The sequence below is a fragment of the Prionailurus bengalensis genome, chromosome E2 (genome assembly GCF_016509475.1).
Source record: "Prionailurus bengalensis isolate Pbe53 chromosome E2, Fcat_Pben_1.1_paternal_pri, whole genome shotgun sequence".
Lineage (NCBI taxonomy): Eukaryota > Metazoa > Chordata > Mammalia > Carnivora > Felidae > Prionailurus > Prionailurus bengalensis.
Genome location: NC_057352.1, coordinates 57,337,178 through 57,355,050, shown reverse-complemented (window position 1 = coordinate 57,355,050; position 17,873 = coordinate 57,337,178). Strand labels below are relative to the sequence as shown.

General features: G+C 52.9%; 1 protein-coding gene across 1 annotated transcript in view; it reads right to left on the bottom strand.

The window, feature by feature from the left end:
- Window positions 1-17,873, bottom strand: part of CDH13 (cadherin 13) — a 1,034,159-nt gene that overhangs the window by 86,036 nt on the left and 930,250 nt on the right. The window contains exons 9-10 of the mRNA XM_043599762.1: window positions 16,332-16,514; window positions 8,805-9,058 (exon numbers count right to left, since the gene is read on the bottom strand). Of these exons, the coding sequence (XP_043455697.1) occupies window positions 8,805-9,058; window positions 16,332-16,514 (437 nt within the window). The remainder of the gene's footprint in view (window positions 1-8,804; window positions 9,059-16,331; window positions 16,515-17,873) is intronic.

The following is a 17,873-nucleotide window of genomic DNA, read 5'->3' as shown; positions in this document are numbered from 1 at the left end:
GTCAACTGAATCGAGTGCCTCTAATTGAGGTTAATAATGAAAACCTTCCACCCCTGGATCATGATAAAAGCCAGAATTCTATTTTTAGCCGCGGAAGATGTTAAATCTTTAAAACTTCGGTTGTTTAATTTATTAGGCCTTGTTTTCCATTGGCATCTTCATAACACAAAATCTGACCACTGAAAATAAGAGTCAGCTGTGCTAATACATTTACATAAATAATTAAAAACTCTACAGCGGAGTAGGCAATAAAATGTATTGCCACCATAAACTTCCAATGGAAGAACAACCCTTTAATTAAAAACTACAAAGGCGCCACTGTAAACAATTCATTTACATTTCAAGCTCTGTGTTTGTTGACTCGAGAAAAGAATCATTCATTAAACAAAACAAAACAGAAAGGACCTCACTCCAAATCCTGCTATCGAGGTCAGTAGCCATATTTAATTAAGATGAAGCGTTAATAATACATTTTACTAGAGGGAGGCTGTTCGGTTAATTTCCCCAGGTAGAATTGTTATTATTTAGCCTTTAACTTCTGATTAAAATTTAACAGGTGGGAGTCACCCCAAATGAAACTCTTAAATCTGGTTTTGAAATCTGTTTTTTTTTTGGGGGCGCCTGGGTGGCGCAGTCGGTTAAGCATCTGACTTCAGCCAGGTCACGATCTCGCGGTCCGTGAGTTCGAGCCCCGCGTCGGGCTCTGGGCTGATGGCTCGGAGCCTGGAGCCTGTTTCCGATTCTGTGTCTCCCTCTCTCTCTGCCCCTCGCCCGTTCATGCTCTGTCTCTCTCTGTCCCAAAAATAAATAAAAAACGTTGAAAAAAAAATTAAAAAAAAAAATAAAACAAGGCCACGTGCAGATGCTGTCATGGGTGGTGGGCATTTGTCGATATCGGAAGGTGAATAACAATAATAATACCGATAAATGACGCCTGCTTATGCACAAACATGTTTATGCACAGAGAGCTGCAACCCGGCTGCCACCAATCTGTGCCTGTTTACCGAGCTCGCCCATCTGCCTGGCCCTGGCCGGGCGGCGACCATCTCAAAAATTTCCAGCTTCGAAGAATCTTCTCTGCCTGTGGTGGCCTCAGCCCAAGTCTTACCAAATACCCTGGAATGTACCCACCCTGCAAATACATTTTCTTCCTGTAGAACGTTTGAAAAGACGTTTCTGCTTTTGCTTTTCGCCTTATTTGGCGACCGGGAATAGTCTCATCTACAATCCCCTATGGTTTCTCTAGTGCACGCTCAGACATTCCTGCGAGAGGGGCTCTACAGACGGCCTGCAAAGGTAAAGACGGGTTCGCCGATCGTAAATTTGAAAAGGTTGTCGCGATGCTCTCGGCGCTCGGTATTCGTTAATTTCAGCGTTGTTGCCTTCTTTTCAAATCGTGGAGACAACAGGCTAGATGTTCAGGTCCCTGGCACCTTGGCAGGTCCCTGGAGAATCTGAAGGTCCAGGTGCTGGGCCTGCAGGGCTTAATTCTGTAATGGTACTGGAGACGTTGGGGGATTAGGGCGGGGATGACAGTAAAGCTCTAGAAAGATGGTGCTGAAGGTCTAGAGAGCCCGGGGAGTGCAGTCGCGAAGTCAGGGCCGCCTCTCTGGGCTCGGTGGGTGCCAGCAAAGCCCCCCGGGGCTCTCAGCAGGCCTCCGCACACCTCTGCCCGCTCTCCCCCCACAGAGGGGGGCTCAGAGGCTCCGCTTTCCCTATCAGCAACAAGGGAGATGAGAAAGGTCTCATTGACAGGGTTGTAGGAACTAAATGGCTTTGGTGGCGGTGCTTTGGGTGAACTTTTAGAGAACAACGCTAGGCGTTTTAGTACCGGTACCATCGTTCCCAAGCACGTGTCTCAGGGGGCAGGGGGGTGGATGGTGGACATCTCTGCCAGTTGGGGCTGGCACCCAACTCCCAGGAGACGGAGACCTGCATGGAGGCAGGGGGGTAGCGGGCTTTCTGGGGAATTCAGGAATCTGTTGACAAGCGAGACCACAGTGATGCTCGGAAGCTCCTTCTCCCCAGCTAGGGACTGCTGGTTCTTGCTTCCCCAGGAAACCATTGATCTTCTGCCTTCCTTGCCCTTCTGCCCCCTTCCTTCTTTCCCAGGGAGGACATGCTCTTGCTCTCACGACTGCAAGTTCCCCAGAGGCTGCAGGCAGAGACCGTTTCTTGCACGAGTGAACACATGACAGCTAGAAGCGTCAGGGCCCCACTGGGCTCTTAATGAATACCGTTAAGCAAACGCAGTGAATGAATAAATGAACGAACGAAAGACTAGCTTTAATCCTTGTGCTTTTATCAAACAGTTGTTTTTCACAACACGCTTATCTATTATGTCGACTGCGTAAAAATCTAGTATCGTGGCACGTGATAACTTTTAAAGTTTACCCTGAGGGCGCCTGGGTAGCTCAGTGGGTTAAGCGTCCGACCTCAGCTCAGGTCACGATCTCATGGTTCGTGAGTTGGAGCCCCACGGTGGGTTCTGGGCTGACAGCTCAGAGCCCGGAGCCTGCTTCGGGTTCTGTGTCTCCCTCCCTCTCGACTCCTCCCCCACTCAGGCTCTGTCTCTCTCTCAAAAGTAAACATTACAAAAGAAATTAAAAAATAATTCAGTTTATCCTGTGGTTTTTTTTTTTTTTTATTATGTAGGAAGTTTCAATATTCAAAGATGCTCGCGGTAGAAATGTCAGCTACCTCATGCTGTCCACGCTTCTTTTCTTCTTTCCTAAAGAATCCCAGTCTCCAAAGCTGGGTTCTTTCCAGCTAAATGACCCCATGTCCTCGTGTCCCCTGCACTTAGGTGTGGTCACGTGACTAATCTTGGCCATTGAGATTTAAACAGAAATGGGGCTGACTTCCAGGAAATCTCCTTCAAAGACAGGAGACTCCCTTCTTTCCCTTTCTCCCATCTCACTGTCTGGAACGCAGATGCAAAAGCTGGTGCACTAGCAACCCTCACAGTCCACGAGGAAGGGGACGCCAACCTGGAGATGGTCGAATGGTGAGCAGGAAGGATCCTGGGCCCCTGACACCTTTGAGGAACTGCCATCCACACCCTGCACACTGCCATGGCTACTCTGGACTTAGGTGAGAAAAAGAAAATAGACTTCTATCTTCTCTGAGCCACTGTCATTTTGAATTTTCCTATTGTCTTCAGCGAGACTTAATCCTCACAGATACGGTGCCGCTCAACACACCCTCACAGAGCTCCCTGGATGAATGATCCTTTCCAAACACATGTTGAGCAGCGATAGGTCATTTCACATCGGTGGGGACAACATTTCTCCTCCACACACATCTCATATATTCAGTGTGTAGGCAAAAGTCCCTGCTGCAGAGTGGTTTACCGCAGCCCCTGGACAGGATGAGCTCTGTCTGAAAGATGTTCAGAATTGGAATTGCTACTTGGTCGCCTCAGCAGAAATCCCTTGATTATGCAACACAGTGAAATAAGTCCTCTCAAGCCCTTCGAGAGGATCGGGCTGCTGCTTGCGTCCCCAGAGCAGCCAAATCAACAGACAGGATGCCGGGATTAGTCCCTGCTATTCACGTCGCTGCTGGAGAACGTCGGGCAGCCATTCCCATATTAGCATAATCATCATTGAGCTGCTCCTTCTGACAGTAATTAGCCAATAGTTTCTGTTGCACAAGCCTGCTCCTCATTAGAGACCCCAAAATGTCACGGAGAAATGTCTGGCTCCTGTCTCACGGACGTGGAGACGGGGTTCCCCCAGAAGGCAGGAGCGTTGTCTGGAGGGGGCCAGGGTGGTGGGGAGAGAGGGGCTCTGTTTCAGAACACGTCAGTATCGACACGACCTGGGAGCAGAGGAGCTTTCTAATCATGACATCGATTCAAATCATAAGGGACAATATAAATTTCGGTATAAAAAACAAGTAAGTTTTTAGATGACAAAAGGCATTAACAATACGCATCCTTTGGCTCGAAGAGCCTTCGAAAAATTCTTCAGGAAATTAATGATGCATTAGACAATTTAGCTATAAGCATGGCCACTGACCTTTTTAGAAAAATGATTGCATGCAACTGGAAACACTCTAAATATCCAGTAACAAGGAGATGAATGAATAAATGAGAACATTCATGTAATAGAATAAGGGAATACTATCAAGCAATTAATAATAATGGCTGTGTCTTGACATGGAAAAGCTCTTCGCCATATACTGGGAAGGAGGCACAGAAGGTTCCAGAACAGGACGGGTGATGAGAGCCAATTCCGGTAATAAAAGCGGAAGCCCCCTCACACGTGACTGAGGGAGCTATACCCAAGTTGTTAAGAGGGTATTATAGGAGCTATTACGGATTCTTTATCATCTTCCTTATTCTTAACTGCCTTTTCAAAAGTCTCCTCCATGAACTATCTTAACTTTATAATAAGGATAAGAAGATACAAGTCATTAAAAAGAAGAATTTCATCTGTCACCAGCCCACTGATGTCCATTTTGATTTGGCTAAGAGCGCAATGCGACGGGCTTTTTAACAAGTCTTAATAACTCGGGCTTTTTAGTGAGAGTATTCACTCTGATGCCTGGACACCTCCTGTCTTTAGCGTTGCCGGCTTCTCAGAGATCAAGGCGCCTTTCACAGACTTTACTGCTCCCTGGTGTGATGAAAGCGTCCCTAGCGGGGGCCAGCATTACCAACGTGGGGCCGAGACGAGACACGCCTTGCATCATGGGAGATGGGATGCCAGCCAGGACGGGAATTAGTTAGAAGTTCCTAAGTTCTGTGGGGGCTGGGGGTGGGGAGGAGGTGTCCTGCTTTGAGGGCGAGGGAGCCTGCCCTCAGGGAAGAGGCCACGTGCCTGTCAAGGCTCCCAGTGCCTGGTGAGTCACTTGAGACGAAAGTAGGGTTTTTGGGGCGGGGTCACAGAGCATCTGGGAATGCAGTAATGATAGAGGTTCACCAAGTGGTGGCAGGGAGAGGCAGAGAAAGGAGGAGGAGGGGGAGGGAGGAGGGGGGAGGAGGAGAGCGGGGAGGAAGGGGACGGGGCAGAACACCAGACAGCGGGGAGCGGATGAGAGAGACAGAGAGGCAGTGATGGGGTGGGTGCCAGGGAGAGGGAGGCAGAGACACAGAGAGGGAGACGAGGAAGGGACAGACAGAGCAAAGGATATACCAAGGGAGGCAGGCACAAACAGAGAGGGACACAGAGAGAAAGCTACATGGACAAACACAGAGTCACACACACAGACAGGGGCACCTGCCACGACCTGCATGGTGGCAGAACTCAAGGCAGTGGTTCTGACAGGATGGACACCCTCCGGGGCAGGACGGCTGGGACAGCATCTTATGCGCACCTCTGTCATCTGAACTCAGAGCGCTCTTTGGGATGAAGGGTTCCCTCCCTCTTCCCATGCCTGCTCCCCAAAGCATCACTAAGACAACAATAACAGGACCGCTCACAAGGTCACCGTGCCTTTTGGAGAATTTTGGGCAGCCAAGCACGGGTCGTCAGAGACCTGGGTCCCAGCCTGGCTGGCCCCGCCCTGCCGCCCTCCTCACCCCCTGCACACACAGCCCCTCAGGGACAGTGCTTCTCAGTGTGTCGGATCAAGGCCAGCAAGTAATTAACAGACCTCCTCTCCCAAAAGGTTCCTGTGACAATGGCTCAACCTGTCAGTGACACGGGTGTCTGTGCCTTGGATGAGCTCAGAGCCAGCAGCAGGGGGGCCCGGTCAGTGCCAGGCTGAGAAACGGGGGGCACTTCTGGGCCACCGTGTGGCCCCAGCAGGAAGGGATGTGTGTGAGGAGTCTGGCCAGAGAGAGAAGCGTGTGAGACACACACACACACACACACACACACACACACACACACACACACACATTTACTTTGCTTCAAGGCTGGAAGAGGGGTTTCTCCGGACACTGCTCAGCTCAATTTGTAAATGCTAGAACTCTTAGGCAAACCAGCCACAGAGAGACACCTCAGTGGTATTTCCTGAGGGGACTCAAAAATTGGACTTGGTCACAGTGACTCTGTGGGTCCTGATGACACAGCATCCGTTCTCATCTCCTGGGAAGAGCCCCCTGAACTCCTTTGGTGGTCGTGATGGGACCTGGGGCCCACGGTGGGGACACTCTACCCCCCTGCTGTTCTGTGGGGCTCAGAGATGGGCCGTGCGTCCAACTGGGCTCTGTGAGACCCAAGCCTGGCCCTGGGCTCGAACTTTCGATTGGGAAGCATGCCGCTGGGGCCGAGGACCGGCATTGCTCGTCTCCCTACAGACGTGGCTGAGGATGTGGCCGACTGCGGGGGACAGCAGAGCCAAAAGATGCAAAAAGGACATGCTCTGAGCACCTGCGTTCTCATGCTGAGTCCCCGCGTCCCCATCAATTGAGGCCGCCTTGGGCTAGGCCACTCCGAGGACGGTCCTGGCAACTCATGACATGGGTCATATCTGTAGTGACGGACAGTAGAAACATGAAGCTCTTCAGAGCATTCCAAACTTGTGCGTTTTCCCTCGAGCCTCCCCTCCAGTGATCAACACACGGCTTTCTCCACTGACGTCCCGCCCGTGGTAGAACGGGGGACGCCTGTACCCTGTTCCAGTGGCTCGTACCCTGGTCTTGATACGTCTCAGGGGCGTGGCTCTTGCCAGTACCCCCTCCCTCTGCAGACCACAATCCCGTCCCTCCCTCCATCTGCTGGACCTGCTCTCTGGGGTCTGGCCCACCTTCCCAGTTCCATGTTCCATCCACAGGATGGGACCTCCTTCCTCCCTCCCTGTCAGCTACCCGCATGTGAGAGCATCATCTCCGTGGACCGTCAGGTGCCCTGAGTCGGGAGGCTCCTGACTGCAGCTCAGGCAACATCCCCCCGCCCCCCAGCACGTGAGCCCCTGCGGGTGAGGGGCACAGGCCGTGGGAAATGGCGGAAGGTAGTTCATTCTCCCTGTGAGGTCGGGCTGTGCCAACCCATCATTTCCCATCCCCTAGAGACTCTGCAATGCCCGAGTTCCTGTGCTATCTCAGGCCTGTTTTTTTTTTTTAATGTTTATTTATTTTTGAGACAGAGACAGAGACAGAGTACTAGTGGGGGAGGGGCAGAGAGAGAGGGAGACACAGAATCCGAAGCAGGTGCCAGGCTCCAAGCTGTTCCGCACAGAGCCCCATGGTGGGGCTCGAACCCATGAACCGCGAGATCATGACCTGAGCCGAGGTAGGATGCTTAACGACTGAGCCACCCAGGGGCCCCTCGGGCCTGGTTCTAAACATGTTCAATAAGCCCTCCACCAGCAGATTCCTCCTTTTGCCTAAGTCAGCCAGAGCTGGTCTCAAACAAAGAACCTGGACAGACCCAGCTCTCTGTCTGTCACCGCATCTGTCCCCCCACCCCCACCAAGTTACCACTTTCAAGACGGGCAACATCCCAAGTCACGCAGCAAGGGCAGAGCCCTGGGTTCAGGAACATCAAGCCCGTGGAAGTTCGCTCTCTCCCCCACCCAGAGTCCCCTCTTCTGCTCCTGCTGTAGAAATACATAGTGACAGGAAAGCTTCCCTAAAGACATCCTGAATTTGTACATTTGCCTGTTAAGCTACCGGTTTCCCCACCTAAGGACTTAAGGAAAGCTTTCTCTTTGATATTTAAATTGCATCTTTCCTCTGCCAGGTACCCAGCAGGAAAAGGAGAAAGAGAGAGAAAAAAGAGGGCAATTTCCGAGTCACGTTATTACAGGATTTGGTACAGTTCGCACCTTTATCTAGTTCATCTCGCATTTCAGAAAGTTTTGTTGTGAAAATAAATCCCCTTTTGGGATCGGAAACGAACGTGAGCCGCGCGTCTGCCAGCTCGCTCCGCGGTAAAGTGGCTGTGTGGAGACCGGGACACGTTTCCAGGTGTTTCAAATCAGGAAGATACGACACGTGTTTATTAGAAGTGCATCTAATACTTGATTATCTGTTCCTCCTACGAGAAGAAGATTAGGTTTTGGAAAAGAAAGATTAATACCTTTCTTGTGCGGAGACGAGCGGGCGTTTGGACCTGCATGTCGATTTCAGCTTGCCGCGAAACACGGTACCAACGAGAGCAGCCGGTCAAGCCTAGTGCCCTAAGTCACGATCATTTAATTAAATCTTGTCCCGACAACACCTTCTTTCTAAGCACCGGACAGAGCTCAAGAAACGAAGACGGAAATTTTGAAGACGATTTTTTGTTGTTGTTTGTTTGGCTTGCCATTTATCTGTCGGAAACCTAACCCCATCGTTCCCTTTCTAAGTACCCGCAACGTCTGCTCCCCCCGCTCTGACGCTTCCGAGTCCACGGCACTGAGCAGAGAGCACGGACTTTGCAGACCGTCCTGTTTCTAGTCTGATTCCTCTGCTACTAGGCTGGGCAGCCTCGGGCTAGGTACTGAACCTCTCTGAATTCGCAATACCCTTATCTGTATGTGGAGTCAGCCAGAGCTGACTTCCAGAGTCATGGTGGCGAGACGATGGGTCGAGTGTCTGAGATGCAGGGGGGGCCAGACGCGGTGGCTCCCTTTTCTTTTTTTCAGAGCCTGTGCTTGGCACTGGCAGACCCCTCTGGCCATTTGGGAACACTGTCCGGAGGCCACCCTCCTCCCCGGCATCAGGTGTGGAGGCAGCATCCCTAGAGAGTCAGCCTCGTCCTGACGCGATCGGCCAGGAGCTCTTCAGCGTGCCCTGTGCCTCCCACTCGCCCAGATCACCAACATATTTACCGTAAGGCTAGTTTGCTCCGGACAGCCAGGCCTGCATCCGGAAAAGAAACGCAACTCCTGCCTGCCTCCGCCCTCCGGTTAGGGAGCCGCTCACCCACCTGATGGTTTGATGTTGCAGGGAATCTGGGTCCGTGGCATTCACGGTCAGGAGCACGCTGCCCACAGAGATGTTCTCCTGCCTGGTCACCATCATGGGGTCCGGGTAGAAAACCGGACCCTCGTTGACATCCAGGACAGTGATGTGGACGGTGGCCGTGGAGCTGGGGCCGTAGGAGACGTCGGGTACCAGCGGGTCCTCGTTTTCCACTTTGATCAGCAGGGTGTGAAAGGCGGAGATCTCGTAGTCCAGAGGCTGGAAAGCAGGGGGAGGAGGCTGAGCATGTGAATCTGCTACAAGGGCAGGCGCCTTTGCACCAAGCACTCTGACATCCCACGGGCTGGGGTGGATTTTAGGGACGGGTCCAGGATTTGTGGGCCAACCTTAGTGCAATTTGGGGTCCCCCTTAAGAAGAGGAATACGAAGCACACAGATACAAAAATCGGGATGGAAGGTGTTTTTTTTTTTTTTTTTTAGATGAAGAAATAAATGACAACACATTACGTGAGCCCCAGAGACCTGGGGTCCCCCGTTGCGATCTCTTTAGGCGACGCCCTGGCCACGCTGACACTAAAAGGCTTCCTACCTGTGACCTGTAGCCACAAGACGCCGCCACTCGGAGGGGGTTGGGGGCATGAACGACTCAAGCCGAAGCTTTGCCAGCTTCGGGGCAGCCCTGCCTCCGTTACCATGGGAGATAGAATGGAAAAGGCCCCAAGTCCCATTTGCACCGTTTCCCTCCCACTCGCTGCAAGGTCTGAGGCTGGGGTCTCTACAGCTCTCTGGCACAGGCACGCTTCCCGGGAGGGCGTCTCGTAGGGAAAAGGGCTGGAGAGGATTGGAAACACGTGGGGTTAAGCCTCTGGGCCCTTCCCTACCTGAGGGCATTTGAAAATGTGTGTGTGTGTGTGGGGGGGGGGGGTTTCAATTGTCACCATGACTTGGGGGCTCGGTGGCCACATACTGGGCAGAGGCAGTGATGACCAGACACACGGCCATGCCAGGGACCGTCCGACATGATGGTGGACTGTTCTGGCCCCAGGGTCACTGAGATGGGGTCCACCGAGGTGATTTTACAAAGGAGTCTCGTAGTACCCGCCTCTCCCAGCTGCTGTGCAGAGGAAATCAGATCATGTCAAAGAAGCCCCACTGTAGACACTATTCATAAGGTGGTCCTGCCCATCACAGAACGTGCCAGATGACAGTCACTTGGCCACTCCCTTCCCAAACCACTAGATGATGTAGGAGTGACATTTCCTGTCCCTGGGGGTGCGTGGGGAGACGTTCAGGTCTGACGAGGGCACGTTATTTATTTCAAGTTATTTCCCTAATGTTTCGTGGGAGAATGAGTAGCCAACTCCTCAGACCCGTGACTTATGGATACTCCTGCTGTGAGGACAGGACCATAGCGGGTGCACGGAGTTGATTCACACTCGACTAGAAGGAAGCAAATGACCTCCCAGGTTGTAAGGGCCACGGGAAGTGGGGGCAGAGCCCCACAGGGGCGAGAGCTGGGATTGAAACCCGCTGGGTGAGCTGGACTGACTTGTGGTAACCTTCCGTAACGATCGCAGCCAACACGCACACAGCGCTCCCCACACGTGCAGAAGTGCACGCACGCGCACACGGGGGCGCGCACGCACACGCAGAGGAAATGCTGACGTGCCGACGCAGGAGTGCTTCCTGATTGTAACGGGACGGGACCCCCCCCCAACCCCCCACCCCCCACCTGTAACAACTCCCAGAGGGACCTTCCGAGTTAACAGATACAAAGCTCTTGGCACCTAGGAGCTACCCAGGCGTTATTTGGTCCCATCTGGCTAATACAAGAATACTTCACCGCTCTGTCCCTTTCTAACTTCTGTCCATCCCGAGTGACGGGCTAAATACGCAACCTCAGGGAAGTCCATTTCCAACAGGGGCCAGGGGATCGCCATGCTGGGAACACAGTCATTCAGCCCAAGTAGGACACCGAAGAGGGGGAAGACTTCGGCGCGCTGGGTCGGGACCACCCTGCACTCGGCGCTCTGAGCAGGGCTGACGGGAGGAGCTCTGTCTCCGGGAGCCTCCTTCCCCCACCCCAGTGCGGGGCAGACCGAGGGGGGGTGCACCTCAGGGCCAGAGGGCTTCTCTCACACCAGCTCTGGCTCCTGGCAACACAGCTGGCTTCTGGAGGTCAAGTTAACTAGCATGCGGGCATGTGTGAAATCCGAAATCTAGCCCGACGGAATTTAACACCACGGTGAAAATGTCACCAGGCGGGGGTTTCTTTGGTTTGTTAGCTTCGGAGGGCTCCTCAGAGCAGAATCTGGGCCTGGGTTTGAGGGCCCCCTGAGCCACCTGCAGCAGGATGGAGTGGGGCAGACCAGGCAGGAGGGAAGATCGGAATCTCGAGTGGAGGTGGCCTGGATTATTTACGCAGGGCCTTTGAACGGTACGGCTGGAGTGTGTGTTTCTCTATGTGTGTGTATTCATGTTGGATAAGTATATGGGTGCCTTTAGCATTAACCACGTATATGTATACACATGGATTTACATATTCGATGTATTTATGTTAGACGTGCATGTATGTTTCTGTCAGAGATGTTTGCGTGTGTGTGTGTGTGTGTGTGTGTGTGTGTGTGTGTGTGATATCTCTATTTGGGTTCCCCGAGACTCCAGCTGAGTCTGGAAGCAGAGCCTGAGGCAGGGGTTCTGAGTATGATGGACTGGCGTACCTTCTCAGAAGAGAGGGAACGAGCCAGGACGTGGTCCCCGCTGGAGCCCAGCTCCAGCCCAGTGCCACGGGGGTCCTGGCGCTTTCACTGCACCAGTAGGTCAGCCCCGTCTCAAGGCAGGGGCTGGTCTTTTGCACCCCGCTGCCCCTGAGAGCAGGCCCAGGCGGCAGGCTCTCTCCAGCTGGCAGGGCCTAACCTTCCTGGCTGGGGGGCTCCCCTTTTGGTAAGGGCAGTTCTGCTGGGCAGCAGAGGCTCGGATGGTGATCTGCCAGCACTCGAGGCTCTGGAGTGGCAGCTGCGACCTCGTAAGGGAGTCTGGTGGGTGCCTCAGTTTCCCAGGGCGGCCGCACCAAAGGACTGGGTGGCTTAAGACAACAGAAATCCACCGTCTCCCAGTTCTGGAGACCAGGAGTGCAGAGTCCAATGCGAGCAGGGCCGTGGGGAGCTCTAGGGGAGCCTGCCTCGTCCCTGTGCCGCTCCCTTCTCTGCCTCTGCTATCGCACGGCATTCTCCCCTGGGTGTATCTGCCCTCACACGGCCGACTTCTTACAGGAACACGGTCATGCTGGCCTAGGGCACACCCCCCCGCCCCCCCCCCCGCCACTCGACCATGACCTCATCTTCGCTAATCACATTAGCAGTGACTGCTTCCAGAGAAGGCCACCTTCACAGGGTCTGAGGATTAGGACACCAAAATAGCTCTTCTTTGGGGGCATAATTTGACCCATAACAGTGGGGCACCTAGAGCCCTCTGACCCCCAAAATATATATATTTGATCTTTACCACCAAACGTCCCTATTTGCCGTGACATTATTTATCCCTTACTGTGCACCTGCCTGTGCCTGGAGTGCCCTGTGTGCATCACCTCACCCAAGCCTCACTTTACCTCGTGATAGTGGGTGTTTTTATTCCCATTTTGTAGATGAGGGAACAGGCTCAGAGAGGTTGAACAACTCAGTTAAAGTCACACAGCACATAAGTGGCACAGAGGGATGTTTTGGCCCCGGAAGCCTGACGAGAAAATCGGAGCCAATAATAAGCCGCTGTTTGTACCGAGTGTGATGCTGACAGGGACCTGGTCCTCTGCTCCACTCTGGGCCGATTTATTCACACTGGGATGGAACGCAGCTTCATAGGTGTGCAAGGGACACCTTCGCTCCCCAATACAGAGGGGTGCAGGTCAAGGTCTGGCCCTGGTGCTCGGTCACCATTGGGCCCGTGGGCTGCTGCACGCTTGTCCCTGCCCTTCCCGCAATCTTGGCCTGGTAAGCACTGGAGCAAGGGACCCTGGGAGAGGCTAGGGAGCTGTGGTGCGTTTCCCACAGACCTTGGTCTGGAGCCGCCAGGATAAGAAGAAGCTGGTAAGATGGCCACGAAGAAAAAGATGGGAGGCCCTGCTCACCAGCCCGTCTCCAAGTACGTCCCCAGGCCGACATGCCCTGGGCAGAACACTGGCCTTCGAGGGGTAGAGACGGGAACAGTGCCACGGAGGCAGGGCAGAGGGGCCGTGAGTCGCATGCTGCCTTTCTGCAGGGCAGTGCCCTCGCTCGCTCACCCCACCTGCCCTGTGCGGAATTAGGCTGTAGTGATTTCATTTGCGCGTTCCCCGGGCCAGGCCGCTGGGGAGCTGGCAAAACGTGGGTCTCTGCTCTTGTACCCTGCCCTGGGTCACGCTGGAGTAAGAAACCCTCCTTTGTCTCGGGCATGTGACCTCATTAATGTGATTTGTCTGGTGCAGGGTCTCTGTGTCAGGGATGGGAGGAAATTGAAAACACTTCCAATAAAGTTACAGAGATTCGATTCAATTAATATTTCATTGAGGGTCAAGAGTGGGTGTGGACCAGTGTCCTGCGGGGTTTAGAGGCTGGAAAAGCCATCCCACACAGCGTGGGGGGGGGGGGTGGGGGGAGGTAAAGAGCCTGGGGTTTGTTGTCTGATAGAGGGAGGATTTGGAAGTGATCTTACAGTGACTTTTAAGCCTATTATCGCTTTGGGGATCAAGGCTTTCTGGATGTTTCCTTCCCCTCTGAGGACAAAAGAGAAAACAGGCTTAAAATACAGGGTAGATTATATTCAGCCGAAAGGGTAACTCTCTGACAGTTTTGGAATAGGTTTACAAAGCAGCTAAGAGCATGCCTGACCAGAAGCTCTTACAAGGAGACAGGTTCTTGCTTTCTGGAACTGTTAGGATTTGGTCCTGCAGGGAGGTAGGATTCCCCTGGGAACCACACAGTCCTGAAATTTCTGCTGGTTCCTCCGTATGTGGACTGCCAACTTGTTAGGGCGGGACTGCTCATGGCTGGTTGCCCAAAGACCACCTCCCACCCCCTCCCCATCTCTTCCTGCAGAAGCCCCAAAGGCCAGATTTAGATTGCAGAGCCTTCCCTGCAGCTGAGGGTGGGCATATGTTATCTGGGCAATGAAACATCATGGGAAGTTGCCTGGGAAACCAGTGGAAAAGATATTTTCTTCCCTGAAGGCGGCGGTGGGGGGGGGGGCGCTTGAGAGTTCTCTCTCTCTCTCTCTCTCTCTCTCTCTCTCTGTTTCTTGCCTGGCTGTCTCCTTGCTTCCAGCCTTAGAACACAGCAGCGGGAAGATGTGCTACCTGGAACTTTGGCAGCCATTTTATGACCATGAGGAAAAAGCCAGAGGCATCTGCTGTGCCCCCTGATGCCTCTCTGACACCCTGAGCTGCCAGTCAATCCTAGATTGGCCTACCTTCATCTAGTCATGGAAATCATTAAATTCTCTTTAGTATTTAAGCCACTATCAGCCTGGTATTTCGGTACTTGACCTGAAGGCATTTTTAACTCGTGCACTGGCGGGAACAAGGCCAGGCCTGCCTGCGGAAAGCTGCCCGGGGGCTTTGACCTTGGTGGACTGAGAAGCCGAGAGAGTCCAAGGCCCTTTGGAGGAATTCACGTGGCAGGCAGCCGGAGGGAGGCGGAGTCTCCATCCCAATTCTGAAGCAAAGGAAGTCCACTCCCTGGTCAAACTGAGGCCCAGAGGGAGCCCCAGGTGTCGCGGAATCTGCAGGTGGAAACTCGCCCTCCGCAGTGGTCACCCGCGAGGCCGGGCTCGGTGAACACCTCCCTCCCTCACATGGTGACCCAGCAGGCGTGGTGTGGGCCCAGGAACCTGGGTCGGGACTAGCATCCTTGGTGATGCTTCTGCGTGCTAACGTTTCAGACTCAGCAGTGAGGGCCCGTGTGGGAAGGTGGGGAGGGGAGGACGCGCCTTCGTGACTCTGGTTCTCTTGGATTTTCTGTCCCTCAAGATGCAGCAAACAGAATGGGGACGACTGTGGTGTTCCAGGATCTATGATGGGGACGCATATTCACCCAAATGCTGTTTTCCAGCCGCAGGTTCGGAAAATTGTCCGGCGGCTTGTATAGACCCAGGCTAGCCGCAGAGGACAGGCAGAGGCTGCGTTAGTTTGTGACTCTCATGACTTGTGAAAGTGCACGGCTGGGTGCACTGGGAGGGCAGTGCCAGGATCTCCTAACAACTCCGCCCGTGCCTGTGTTACTAGGGAAGCAGACCTGGGAAGACCCAGGGGCTGTTCTTCTCAGCCAGGCAGCTGAAGTTCAATGTAAAGGAAGTATTGGAAAGGGCAGGGCTCGGGAGAAACCCAGCCTCTCATCCTCCGAGATGTGCCGTCCTCAGTGGGTCCTGAGGATTATCCCCACGCTACGCTGGATAATGACCTTCCAGAATGACCATGTGCCAGTCTCCGCAACCTGTGAATATATGACCTTACGTGGCAACGGGGCCTTTGCACATGCGATTAGGCTAAAGGACCTCGTTGCGGGGATCCTGGATTATCCAGGGGGACCCATGGAATCCCAGAGGTCCTCAAAGGAGGGAGGCAGAGAAGTCAAAGGAAGAAACAGATGTGAGATGGGGGCAGAGACTCAGAGCCAGAGAGAAATATGGTGCTGCTGTCCCCTGACTGAAGACACGAGACGGGGCCACAAGCCAAGGAATGTGGGTGGCCTCCGGAAGCTGGGAAAGATGAGGAGATAGGTCGTCCCCAAGAGAAACCAGTCCTGCCAACTTCAGCCTCGTGAAACTGATCTTAGTGCTCTGGCCACCAGAACTGTAAGAGAATGTGAGTGTGTGTTGCCCTATATCACCAAGTTTGTGGTCATTTGTTAAGGCAGCCCCAGGACACTTGCACAGGTGCTAAGGGTCTGTCGCCCTTTATCTCCTGTTTTTAAGTGAATAACTGACATTGTGCTAAGGAAAAACCAAGAAGAAATGTAATGATCTCTCTCTCTCTCTCTTTGTTTTTTTTTTAGAGAGAGAGAGAGAGAGAGAGCACATGTGCCAACAAGGGAGAGGGGCAGAGGGAGAGAGAGAGAATTCTAAGCAGGCTCCACGCTCAGCACGGGGCTCCATCCCACGACCCTGGGATCATGACCTGAGCCAAAATCAAGAGTCGGATGCTCGACCAACCGAGCCACTCAGGCGTCCTGTAATGATCCACAGTTTTGATCACAGATCTTTAAAAAACCTTCACATATCCCATTTTTGCATATCTTTGATAATTCACGATCAGATGTGCGGAGAATCTCATTTAAAAATTAAGTGTGGGATTTTTTTGAAGGTTACACGTAAGTTTGAGTTTCCTAGAACCCGTAAAACAGCTTGGTTTCGTGGCTGTGAGGATACAAGTTCACCCTTAAGCTGTGAGCCCCTTTTTCTGTTTTCAATTCCAAAAGGAGTCAGCAGGGCTGACTTCTCCTTGACCTTCCCCAGCAGGGGGGCCCTCTGCCTGGTGGAGGGAGGAGCCCGGAAGCGCCCTTACTTTGACGACGGACAGCATGCCCTCGTTGGTCTGAGGGTTGGTGTGGATTTCGAAGCTCTGCCCAGGGTTTCCGTTGATGATGGTGTAGACAGCCCTCCATGCGCCCGTGGTGGGGTCGTCCTTGTCTTCCACTGTCAGGTTGACGATAACCCCCACGGCTCCTTCCTCGACGGTGGCTTGAAACTGCAAACAGAGCAGATGGTTACTGTCACTCTTTGGAAAGAACAGCAAAGACCCTTTGCGGGGCTCGTACCGTGGGCCCGGTAGTGGGTACGTTACCCGCATCACCTCGTTTCACAGTAAACAATGATGCAGGCAGGTCACGGAGCTGTGCTGTGCTGGCAGATGGTCTGCTCCCTCCCTCTGCCTTCCATGTACTTAGGTGAGGCCATGAGACTGCCTTCTCCCCTACTGGATGTGGCCAGATGTGATGCTTGACAGCTGGGGGCAGCAGTCTGTCCTCTGTGCCTCTCTCCTGCCCTCTATCGGAACCCAGGCAACCACAGGACCCCAGGGCAGGGTACAGCTACGGGGGGAGGAGCGTGGGTCCTGAGTCCCCACAAGGAGAAGAACACCATCCTGGGAGCTGTTGTTGAAGGAGAGACAGACGTCTATGGAGGTTGAGCCTTTATCCAATTCTGTCTGCCTTTGCTCTTGCAGCGTCATCTACCCTAAACCACAAGGTAACCAAGGTAACCGGGGAGCCAGTGTGTGTCTCCCTGGCGTGTGGAGGGACTGGAACTGGAGCCCGCCACCCCCCCCACCCCCCCACCGCCCGTGTCGGACTCCACAGCCTCTGCTCGACCGCACCATCTCCTCGAAGGAAGAAAGTCCCACTCCTTCCCCATGACTTAAACAAAACAAAACAAAACGTTTTCTACAGAAACTTATAAATCAGTTGTTTGAAGCCTTGTTGTACCTGTGTTTTTATTGTAATACATCTCACATATGTGTTGCAAGTAGGTGTGGTGGAAATAAATCAATAAATGAAAAATCAGCTTTCCCAGAGATAGAGAATTTCACGAGCTATCATTAGCACGTTCCTTCGAGCTGGAAGCATAAAGTATTGTTTTGGTGCTTACCTCTGACACACTACACGTGAATAGTAATCTGTTTGCAAATATTTTACAGACAAGTAATACCAATAAGCTGACAACAAGAAGAAATATCTTGGAATTTCAATTAGTAGCCAAGTGAATCTAGAGACAGTGAGACAGTGTCAGAAAGCCCTTGTGTTCAGAGAAAAGTAATTTGAGAGATGAGGTTTCAGAGGCGGTGGCTGATTAACTGACTTGCAAATCATTAATCATAAGCCTTAATCTTGATGCCTTGGGGGGGGATGGGGCGGGGACGGGAACTAATTTGTCTACCACACCTCAGCAAACCCGGGTGGGTTGTTTCCTTTTCTCTGAAAGGGACGCTGGGAAATTCTTGGAACATGATGGCAGGATGGAAAGTGGCCAGAGCAGGGAGGTCTGGAAGACGCTGTCACATGGATACGGCTCCAGGAGACAAGGAAGTTGACCTGATTCCTGTCTAAGG